This window comes from Leptonychotes weddellii, chromosome X (assembly GCF_054177405.1).
Source record: "Leptonychotes weddellii isolate Sample4059 chromosome X, ASM5417740v2, whole genome shotgun sequence".
Taxonomy (NCBI): domain Eukaryota; kingdom Metazoa; phylum Chordata; class Mammalia; order Carnivora; family Phocidae; genus Leptonychotes; species Leptonychotes weddellii.
In genome coordinates this window covers 34,936,941-34,949,192 of record NC_138385.1, presented here as the reverse complement: position 1 = coordinate 34,949,192, position 12,252 = coordinate 34,936,941, and the positions used below count along the sequence as shown (strand labels likewise).

The following is a 12,252-nucleotide window of genomic DNA, read 5'->3' as shown; positions in this document are numbered from 1 at the left end:
TAGGGCTGGTTTTGTGTTTGCAAATTCCTTTAGTTTTTGTTTGTCCTGGAAGCTTTTTATCTCTCCTTCAATTTTCAATGACAGTCTAGCTGGATAGAGTATTCTTGGCTGCATATTTTTCTCATTTAGTGCTCTGAATATATCCTGAGGCAGAATAAAATTTGACACAAATATGTCCAATTGATTTTTGACAAAGGTGTAAAAGTATTTCAATGGAGGAAGTTGAAGACTGCCTTTCAACAAATGATGCTGGAAAAATTGGACACCCAAGACAAAAAAAAATGAACCTTGCTCTAAAACTCACACTTCATACAAAAATTAACTCAAAGTGGTTCCTGTTTTAAATGCAAAATGTAAAACTGTAAAATTTTTAGAAAAAAAACAGAGAATCTTTGGTATCTAGAGTTAGGCAAAGATCTCCTAAACTTGACATTAAAACATGGTCCATTAAAGGAAAAACTGATAAACTAGACTTCATCAATTAAAAGTTTTTGTTTGGCAAAGTACCCTGTTAAAAAGACAAAAAGACAAGTTACAGATTTAGAGAAAATATTTATGAACCACATATCTGACAAGACTGAACCTAGAATATATAAAACTCTCAACACTTGAAATTAAAAAAAGAAATTCAAGTAGAAAACAGACAAAAGACATGACATAAACAGGCACGTCACCAAAGAGGATATGCTGGTGGCAGATAAACACATAAAAAGATGCTCAACATCATTAGTCATCAGGAAAATGCAAATTAAAACCACAATGAGATAACATTTCACATCTATTAGAAGGGCTAAAATAAAAAATTGTGACAACACCAGATCCTGGTGAGAAGGTGGACAAGCTGGATCCCTCATACATTGCTGTCAAGTGTGTAAAATGGCACAGCCACTCTGGAAAAGAATTTGGCATTATCTTAAAAAAAATAAACATGCAACAATTCTACCACCTAGTAACTGCACTCTGGGCATTTATCCCAGAGAAATGAGACTTACATTCACACACAAAAAAACAAAAAACAAAAACAAAACAAAACAATACAAAAACAGCTTTATTCATAACAGCCAGAAACTGGAGACAACTTAGAAGTCCATCAACAAGTGAATAGTTAAACTATAGTACATCCACAATACCATGGGCTACTACTCAGAAATAAAAAAGAACAAACTACTGAAGCACATGACAAACTTACCTCAAGGAAGTATGACTAAAAAAAAATAAATAAATAATGCCCAAAGATCACATAATATAGGATTTATTTGTGTAACATTTTTAAATGTCAAGATTATAGAAATGGAGAACAGATTCATTGTTGCCCAGGGTCAGGGAAAGGAGGGATTGGTAGTAAGTGTGGCTATAAATGGGCAACAGGAAGGATCCTCATGCTGATAGAACTGTTCTATATCTTGATTGTATCACTGCACCAATAGCATTGCAAGATGTTATTATCGGGAGATACTAGGTAAGGGACACACAAGATTTTTTGTATTATTTCTTAGAAGCACATGTGAATCTACAATGGTCTCAAAATAAAAGGTTTAATTAAAAAAAAACAATTAGAGAAGAACATGGCATAGATTCTAAGAATACAGCCTCTGGAGTTCAACTGCCTGGATTTTAATCCTGGCTCTACCGTTACCAGGGGCACAGTAAAAAATTTCTACGTGCTCCAGTTTTCTCATCTATAAAATGGGAACAAAAATAGCACCTACCTCATAGAATTATTGTGAGGATTAAATGACATGATGTTTGTAAAGCACTGTCACATTGCTAAACATATAGTAATTGCACAGTAAATGTTAGCTGTTATTAGTAACAGTAATAATCACATTATAATGGTAATAAAACAAAGGTGTGCTATTAATCGTTCCACTTCCTAAGCTACAGAAATCCTTTATCTGCTCCTTCGACTGGGTCATTTACCTAACTTTCAAACACTATCCTAAAGCTATACAAGCAAATTATACCTTGTGCACGATAAATGAAATGAAATTCACACAAATTTTCAAAGAAACAGGCTTACTTAACAGTCGAAGTAAATGGTAGGGAATTAATACCGACTGGAACAATGTTATTAATCCCAGATGATGTCAGTGACCTTAGGTTCAAGGTAAATCCACTGGTGGTTGTGGTCGTAGTGGTGGTGGTGGTGACAGTGGTGGTGGTTGTTGCTGATGTAGCTGGAAAATAAAATGCACGTTAGTAAGAAATGAGAGATTTATTTTATTTAGTCCTTGATCATTCAGGATAAAAGCTAGAGAAAGCATTTTTTAAAATGTGAAATTCAATTCAAAGTTGTGTGAATTAGCACTCAACACTGTTGTAGTATGAAGTGATATACAGCAGGCCAGACATCTGGATTAACCTTTCTGCTAAAAATTAAAAATCCTGGATGTGGGTGTAGAAAAAGAAAATTTACAACTTAACCAGACCTATAATCATTAAAGAAATTGAATCAAACCTCAAAACTCTTCCCATAAACAAACCTCCAGACCTAGATGACCTCACTGACAAATTCTACTAAACTTCTTTTTTTTTTTTTTTTTAAAGATTTTATTTATTTATTTGAGAGAGAGAGAATGAGAGAGAGCAAGCACATGAGAGGGGGGAGGGTCAGAGGGAGAAGCAGACTCCCTGCCGAGCAGGGAGCCCGATGCGGTACTCGATCCAGGGACTCCAGGATCATGACTTGAGCCGAAGGCAGTCGCTCAACCAACTGAGCCACCCAGGCGCCCCAAATTCTACTAAACTTCTAAGGAGAGAATAATTACAATCTTATACAAACTCTGTACACATCTATATCTTTGCATACTTACATGAATATTTCTTGTAATTAATTCCTAGAAATGAAATTGCTGGATCAAAGGGTCAGCATGCTATAAATTTTAATATATCTTGCCAAATTGTCCAACCAAAAAGATTTTGCCAGTTTACATTTCTATCAGTAGGGCAGAGTCCCTGTTTCTCTATGTTAGAGCCCATACTGTTTCTCTACAATATAGCCCATGCTAGGCATATATCTTCGCCAGTCTAATAGGTGAAAGAAAGCCTCTCAAGGTTTCATCTACAGCCCAGACCTCTCTCTTATGTGTCTTTTTCCATTGTACCCCTACTAAAAACCTAGCCCTCTCTACATGACATCCACACTATATTTCATGGCCTAACTCACATTCTTTCTTCCCCCATATTTGCCACCCACTTCTCTTCTACTCCATCATTATCCCTTGGTTTTCTGAACTTCTCATAGCACTTTCGGTTTTTCCTACACACTGAGCACTTAAAAATTCATAGAAAACTGTGGCTGGTGGGGACTGCAAATGTTTTCTTCTTTTTGGTTCTCTGTGTTTTCAAATGTTCTTGGTAATCAATAGATGCTGCTTCTGTAACAAGAAATTTGTTATAAAAATACATTATAACATGTACATGATTGTTTCTTTTACATTAGCCTTGCTTTCCCAATTAGCAATATTTTCAGGTTAATGGCCTTACTAGATAAATACATAAATCATGCTGCCTGCCAAAACATGCACAGCCTATACTGAGGGAAACTGGCCGACTCCATTCCTGCTGAGGGATCAAGCTCAGATACTCTTTCTTTATTCCAATAATTCTGTCCTTTGCTCCTAGTTCACAGTTGATTGGGACAAGGTGGGCATCCGAAGTACGGTATCCATTTCATATACTACTGGCAGCCTATACAAGGGTCTGGCACAGAGAGCTCTAGCCAAGCAGGGATAAAATAGGTCAGAATCTCATTTTCAAAAATTTAGAACTATGGAAAGAATCAGACTATAGGTAGAAATATGGAAATATTTCCAGAAATATGGAATCAGACTGTAAGCAGAAATTTGGAAATATTCCCAAATGTGTAGAAAGAATCAGACAATAGGCAGGGGGGGTTGAAAGAACCAACAGAGGACAGATATGAAGTAGAATTGAGGAGTCTGAGCAACTCAAAATTAAGAATAAGCTAAGGGGCGCCTGGGTGGCTCAGTCGGTTAAGTACGTGCCTTCTACCTTCAGCTCAGGTCGTGATCTCAGGGTCCTGGGATCCAGCCACATCAGGCTCCCTGCTTGGCGGGCAGTCTGCTTCTCCCTCTCCCTCTGCCCCTCCCACCCTCGTGCTTGTGCTCACGCATGCACTCTCTCTCAAATAAATACAATCTTAAAAAAAAAGAATAAAGATCTGTACCTCTGAAACAAATAATGCAATATATGTTAAGAAAAAAAAAAAAGAAGAAGAAGAAGGTAGCGGGAGGGGAAGAATGAAGCGGGGGAAATCGGAGAGGTAGACGAACCATGAGAGACAATGGACTCTGAAAAACAAACAGGGTTCTAGAGGGGAGGGGGGTGGGAGGATGGGTTAGCCTGGTGGTGGGTATTAAGGAGGGCACATTCTGCATGTTGCACTGGGTGTTATGCACAAACAATGAATCATGGAACACTTCATCTAAAACTAATGATGTAATGTATGGGGATTAACATAAGAATAAAAAAAAAAGAATAAGCTAAAATAGTAAGGTAGAAAAAGAGGTAAGGAAACCAATGGGAAGTCAGAAAAGAGAAGACTAAGGGAGAAGAGCAGAATTATGTTTATGCAATAGATTTAGGTTCCTAAAGCTGCCTTTAGAACAGCTCTTAAATTCCAATTTCTTTAAAGTTCAGTGCCATGATAATACCTGTGTTAGATTTCCAAAAGATTCCATTTCCCTTTTGGCCACAAGAATCCTTACAAGAATTCCCTAATTCTTTGGGTTAGCCTTTGTGAGGGTGGAATGAACACCACAGGGAAAGAGCGTACCCAGTCACAGAGGATTCCCTGGGGTCATTTATCACTCAAAACACTGGGAAGATTACAGATTGGATCCCACGTGGCATTCTTTACAATCCTATGTCATCACAATCTTCATCGGAGAATAAAAATCTTATCTGAAAAGAAACCCTTCCTCCAGAAATACTGAAACTTAATCACACTATGGAGACCCCTCCTTTATTAAATCTTTTTTTTTTTTTAAGGTTTTATTTATTTGCGAGAGACAGAATGAGAGACAGAGAGCATGAGAGGGAGGAGGGTCAGAGGGAGAAGCAGACTCCCTGCTGAGCAGGGAGCCTGATGTGGGACTCGATCCCTGGACTCCAGGATCATGACCTGAGCCAAAGGCAGTCGCTTAACCAACTGAGCCACCCAGGCGCCCGAGACCCCTCCTTTATTGATTAATTCATTCAAACACTGTGTTAACTACTACATTCAAGACAGAAAACAGAAAAACAATTAAGAAAAAGAAAGAGTCCTTCTTATAAAGCTTTTCGTCACCCAAAGGTTGTTTGTTTTGTTTTGTTTTTTTAAAGTAATATGTATTTCCTAGCATGGACAGATGTGCAAAGATGACATATAAGAAAACAGCAGATTCTAGGATTACATGTGTGTATATTTATAATGATCCCATTTTTGTAAAACAAATAAATTCAATGTACGTTTGTATGTGTTTGGAAAAAAAGGCTAGAAAGATAAACACCAAACCGTTCACTCTAGAGACAGTGAAATATGTATATATTATATATACACGTGTGTATGATTTTTATAATAAAAAAAAGCAACTACCATCACTACCAAAACATCTCCACAAAGATGATGAAAAATACCTTTAGGAAATTAATACCTGTCAGCCTAAACATAAAAGAATCTTGAATCATAAAAAAATGGTATGATTATTTTAACCTTTTTAAACAGTGTTTATCTTTGTTCCTTATTTTTTACAGTATTTTAAAAAGGTGTAAATTAGCTCTGGCATAGGAGATAATACTCAAATAACAATAGCAATTCAATTAATACCAAAAAAGCAATGGATTTGAGAACGAAAGGTTCCCTCACAGTTTGATTTTGCAAGTTATGACTTTGGTCTAAACTAAATACAGTCAACTCTACATTATCTGTGTAGTAAAAAGGAAGCACAGTTCTATAAATAATACAAAATAACTGCATGCCACATTTGCATTTAAATAAATCTCATTCTGATGGTCTTAAAGATCATTATATAAAATAGTGAAAACCTCCTTTAAAACATCCTACTACCCAATTTTCCTATCCAAGCAAACATTTTCCATACAAAAGATATAAGACTGATAACAAGCAAGCTTCTCTTAAAACTTGCTGATTATACTTAGGGCAGAGAATAATCCCAAATGACAATAAATCTGCAGACACAGACACTTGAAAGCTGCCCTACAAAGCTGATTTGTGAGGTGAAGAGTCTGAGCAAGTAAATATGCTTGGGGAGAAGGAACGGTGAGTAGGGGAGAAAAACCAACGCTGGGTTAAGAGTGTCAAGCTGAGATACGTCTGATGAGGAGATGGGTATATAAGGTAATGGTAGATGGAATGGCCAGGAGGGATGGCTTAGTAGCAAAGGTACCAGTTTGCAGGAAGGAATTTGAGACCTAGCTGGGGAGGGGATGGGTTATGGCAGAGTCACCAAAGAGCCTGCCAATTCATACTTCAGTGACTCAATCCACGGCTGAAAGAATCAGTTCTTTGCTCAGCATTTTACGGGGGGAATTATGGGTTATGGTATTTGCAAATATGGTGACCTGTAAAGTCCTCAAGACACACTCTTCACAATTCTCATAGGTTGGCCAGTTGCCTCATACACAGCAGAAGCTCAGTTAAGCATCATTCATGCAAAAGAATACATAAATAGATGGCGGACATCTCTGTTTAGGAATAATTACTTTAGGGCGCCTGGGTGGCTCAGTCGGTTGAGCGACTGCCTTCGGCTCAGGTCATGATCCTGGAGTCCCTGGATCGAGTCCCGCATCGGGCTCCCTGCTCGGCAGGGAGTCTGCTTCTCCCTCAGACCCTCCCCCCTCTCATGTGCTCTCTCTCAGTCTCTCTCTCTCAAATAAATAAATAAAATCTTTAAAAAAAAAAAAAAAGGAATAATTACTTTAAATTTAAAAAAAGAGTGACTTTTAATTTATACCAGGTTTGAGGAAAGATTTGTTCAGCCTTACGTAAACTTTTAAAATAAAACAAATAAGACTTTCCTAGAATGGAGTCTGACTTAAATGGTAGGTTTAAGTAGCAACTGACCCCTAACCACCCAGCTCACCATAAGATATAAGGCTATGACTAGCCAAGTTCTCTTCAACCTACAACCTAACTAGCTCTTAACTGGCAGAAACAAATTTAGGATGGAAACTCCTGTAATCAGCTTTAGGATAGGGTCAACTTTAATACAGGTCAAAACTTAAGTTTTAGGGAAAAAGAACTATCAATCCCAATATATTGGGTCAATGTAGACACTACGATCAATAATAAAAATTCTTAAATTTAAAAGTTGACAAGACTTTGGTAGCAGTGTTGATTACGGTCATCTCAAAGAAGTAGCTTCATTGGTATCAAATGTCTCACTACACTTTGGCAATCATCACTTTTGGTGTACCTTTTGCATACTCTGATGAAATGATCATAACTTACTTAAACAGTCCTAAAAACTATGGAATACTACACTCTCACTGCTTGTTACACAGCACATTTCCACTGAGCATCCAAACACATCACACACCCCAATAATTCTCAAATCTTACTAGAAGCAGTATGAGCTGCTCCACCTGCTCCAGGGAATTTTAATCCAAATCCCAAAGTTATGCCACCAAATGTTCCAGTCGAAGTTGTTGGAGCACCAACTGCAGAGAATAACATAATATTACCTTTTACACTTTAATTTAAAAACAGTGAGTAATTTAGATAGAGTTTCTTTGATCTGAAGAGTCCTTTAGAAACTTTTGGCTGAACTCCAAAAACCTACAGTCAATCCATTTATAAGAAATGTCCAGAAAAGGCAAATCTATGGAGACAGAAAATAGATTAGTAGTTGTCTGGGGCTGAGAGCTCTTATTTGGATGAGAGAAGTGTTCTAAAACTGGATTACAGTTTTAGTGGTAGTTACGCAATTCAGTAATCTTATTAGAATCACTGAATTGTATACTTAAAATAAGTTAATTTTATATGTAAGTTTTACCTCATTAAAGTTAATTTTACAAATACTATGAGTAAGATTTCTTTTCATTTGGTAGGCAAAGACATCAAAGACAGGAATGAAAACAAGCCTTTCAAAGGTCAGAGGGCAAGTCTTTGATTGAAAATGGAATGCTTTCAACAATTATAACTTCCAACCTCAGACGTGGTCATATTCACGAAATCTGTTGTTTGTAGTTGCTTACATATATCAAAAGGCTTCCAGAATCCCACTCGTGTCTCAAAACTGGAAGTCTATTTGGTAGAAAATACAACTCAAGTGGTAACCACCAATTTTAACTAATGTTTGCCTATTCCAGCTTCACAAGAGGATAGGGATGAGAGACCACTATTTTTTACCCTGAACTAGGCGTGAGCAATTCCTGGCAAGTTTTATTCCCAGGAATGGTGACAATCTTGCTATAATAGGCCTGTGGGGGAACCATATTACAGCTAGGGTTACAATAACAAAGTCTAACGATAAATGTCATGGCATTGTGAAGATATCTCAAAAGCAGTCAGCTTATATGGACCTGTAAGAAAGAATTGCTCAACATTTGCTGTTATTGTACTAATGGAAGATACATAGCAAAGAAGTTGGGGTTACAAGATAATTAATATCCCACTTCTCAGATCAACGCATCCAGATGTTCCTCTTTAAGGAGAGAAGCCACAAGGCAACACATGGTGTCAACTAAGACCCCAAACTGGTCCTTTTGTCTTCCATCACTTCCGAGAGGTAAAATGTAAGGACCACAAACCTGGTCTATCTAGAAGAATACATGATAGCAAGGCTCCAACACTTAATTCCCATTTTATCTTATTCACATGGATAATAAGACTTCTTCCCGTCAGATATACTTGGCAAAACTCCCACTCTTCCTATTCCCATTAGCTTCAAGAAGTTGTTTCAAAACATTACAATGTTAATGAATTAAATGCTTAAAATTATCACTTTAAGCTGGAATAATCATGTTAACATAAAATTCACAGCTAAAGCCACGACAATTAGGTTCTTAAGCAAAGCTACTATTGATAGCAGCAGTTACAGATGGGTTTGAGCATAATGATAATTTATGAGATGCAAGAGATCCATAGCTTATATTGGCAAATTGAGTTAAGTGGCCTGATGCGAAATAATGGTATTTTCTTTGCAACCAGTAACTTACAAGAGAGCCCAGTAGCAGCCGCAGAAGTAGAAGCATTTGACATTGAAGTAAACAGCATGGTGCTTGAACAAGTAGTGGCGTCAGCAGTCGATGCTGAAGCCAAACCTAAAAGTCAAAGTAACAAGCAGAAAAATATGTCACCAAAGAACAATTTTTTAAAAATAAAACATCATTATAGCAAGGTTCATTTATACAGAGAAACTGAAACAAAGCAAGGAAAATCTTATGTGTTGAGATCTAACACATAAAACATAATAAAAGCCTGATTAAAAAAAGTAGTTTATCAGTACTGCTTAGCATAGTCAGCCTTCTAGCACCATCATAACCAAGAAATTCTACTTTACTGAAAAGGTAACATTAAGAGGGGGATCCACTTCTAGAACTGCAGCATAAGAAGTCCTGGGGACCTATTCCCCAGTGAAACAACCATAACTGGTATAGAAAACAATCTGAAATCTCAGGAAATCATCCAAAATATATACAACAAATAAAGAACATTTATTCAAGAAAATCTGCTGAAACTCAGTTATACCAATGAGAGTCTAGCATATGAACCACAACCCACTCTCTTCATTCCCTCTATCCCCCAGCTCACCTTGAAGGAAGCCACACTCCAGGCCAGAGTGGCCAATAACACTGGCCCCAGCTCCCAACCAAGGGACACAGTATTTCATTGGGAAAGGCAAGCAGCCAGCAAATCACCTCCAACACATAGTGTTAACGTGTTGAAATTCCTGGTGAGTACAGCCAAGAGTTGAGGGACTCCCTTCCTTTAGTCAGCCCTCATTCATAGGGCAGAGGTTCTACACCAGGCCCAACAGGTTAAGAATACGGGGGCCCCATCACCCCTACCCTGACTTCCTTGTCCCAGCTCACTTATAGGGCTGAGGTTCCATGCCTGAAGCAATAAGCAAGAGAGTCAGAGGAAACTAGCCCTATACAGCACCCACAGCACTGTTTCAAAGGTTTTGCCCAGGGGTAAAGGAGGCCCATAAAAACAGAGAGCTCCCAAGCTATACCCAAAAGTATTGCCTTTTTTGAAAAGGGGTGTGAGGAAATTCAAGCTGAAGGACTCTCTCTCAAGAAAAAAAAAAAAAAAAAAAAAATGGAGATTTTGGTGCTAAGCAATTAAAAGGAAGCAAGTAGTTTTGTGAGAGTAAAAATTTAGGCTGTAGGCCAGCTAGTTTACCAGGGGTAACTAGGGAAAGAGGAAGTTGAAGAGTCTTCCTCCTGAGATCAGAAGAATCAAGTACTCATACATGCTACACCCTGCATGAATCTTGAAAATATTACCCTAAATGAAAGAAGCCAGACACAAAAGGCTACATGCTGTATGATTCAATTTATATGAAATGTCCGGAATATGTCCAGAATAGGCAAATCCATAGACAGAAAGTAGATTAGTGGATGCTAGGAGCTGGGAGGAGGGGGTAATAGGGAGTGACTGCTAATGGGTACCAGGCTTCTTTTTGGGGTGATGAAAATATTCTGGAATTATATAGTGGTTATGGTTGCACACGCTGTGAATATTTTTTAAAAACACTGAATTGCACATTTTATTTTATTTTATTTTATTTTAAAGATTATTTATTTGACAGAGAGAGACAGCGAGAGAGGGAACACAAGCAGGGGGAGTGGGAGAGGGAGAAGCAGGCTTCCCGCAGAGCAGAGAGCCCGATGTGGGCCTTGATCCCAGGACCCTGGGACCATGACCTGAGCTGAAGGCAGATGCTTAATGACTGAGCCACCCAGGCGCCCAGAATTGCACATTTTAAAAGGGTGAATTTTAAGATATGTGATTTATACCTCGATTATGATATTATGTGAAAAAAACAGGATCATCTCAATAGAAGTAGAAAAAGGATTTGAGAAAATCGAACATAGCTTCATGATGAAAATGCTCAACAAACTGTGAAGAGAAGGGAACGTCTACAACATGATAAAGGGCATTTATGAAAAACCCACAGCTAACGTCATATTTAATGGTGAAAGACTGCATACTTTCCCACTATCATCAAGAACAAACCAAGGATGTCTGCTCTTCCCAACAATACATTAGAAGTTCTAACCAGAATAATTAGGCAGGAAAACAAAATAAATGGCATCCAGGTCAAAAAGAAAGAAATAAATCTATTTCTATTCACAGGTGACTTGATCATGAATACAGAAAACTCTAAGGGAGCCACAAAAAAAAAAAATCTATTAGAACATTAAACAAGTTCAGCAAATTTGCAGGATTCAAGATCAACACAGAAAAATGAATTACAATTCTATATGCCAGCAATGAACAACCCACAAATGAAATTAAGAACATCATTCCACTAATAATTGCTCAAAAAATACTTAGGAGCAAATCTAACAAAAGAAGTGCAAGATTTATACCCAGGAAAATATAAAACATCACTACAAAAAATTAAAGACATCCTAAATAAATGGAAAGATCTCATGTTTGTGGATCAGAAGATTTAGTATTGTTAAGATGGTATGGTAGACAGAAAAATGGTCCCCAAAGATAGCTGCCTCCTCATACCCAGAGCCTGCAAACATATTACCTTACTTGAGAAAAAGGCCTTTACAGATGTGATTAAGGTTCAGTACCTTGAGATAGGGAGATTATCCTGGATTATCCAGGTAAGCAAAATCTAATGACATAAATCCTTAAAAGTAGAGATTCTTTCTAGGCAGTGGCCAGAGGGAGAGGCGACTACAAAAGGATGGTCAGAAAGATGCCAAGTTGCTGATACGAATGGCCATCTAACACATGAAAACAAACTCAATGTCATTAGTCATTAGGGAATTAAAAATCGAAACCACAATGAGAGTCCACTTCATACCGACTCAGATGGCTATAATCAAAAAGCCAGATAATATCAAGTGTTGGTGAGGATGTGGAGAAATTGGGAAGCTCATACAATGCTAATGGGCATGTAAGATGGTACAGCCACTTTGGAAAACTGTCTGACACTTCCTCAATGCGTTAAACATAGAGTTACCGTATGACCCAGTAATTCTACTCCTAGGTATCTACACAAGAAAAATTAAAACATATATCTGCACAAAAACATGTGC

The 12,252-nt window shown here is 37.7% G+C and overlaps 1 protein-coding gene across 4 annotated transcripts in view; it reads right to left on the bottom strand.

Annotated features, from left to right (window-relative positions):
- The window catches only part of NUP62CL (nucleoporin 62 C-terminal like), a 95,533-nt gene that overhangs the window by 35,285 nt on the left and 47,996 nt on the right, over positions 1-12,252 (bottom strand). For all 4 annotated transcript variants that reach the window (XM_081808451.1, XM_031040065.2, XM_031040067.2 and 1 more), the window contains 3 exons: positions 9,184-9,288; positions 7,585-7,683; positions 2,021-2,177 (listed from right to left, as the gene is read on the bottom strand). In XM_081808451.1, coding sequence (XP_081664577.1) covers positions 2,021-2,177; positions 7,585-7,683; positions 9,184-9,241 — 314 coding nt within the window. In that variant the 5' untranslated portion in view covers positions 9,242-9,288. The remainder of the gene's footprint in view (positions 1-2,020; positions 2,178-7,584; positions 7,684-9,183; positions 9,289-12,252) is intronic.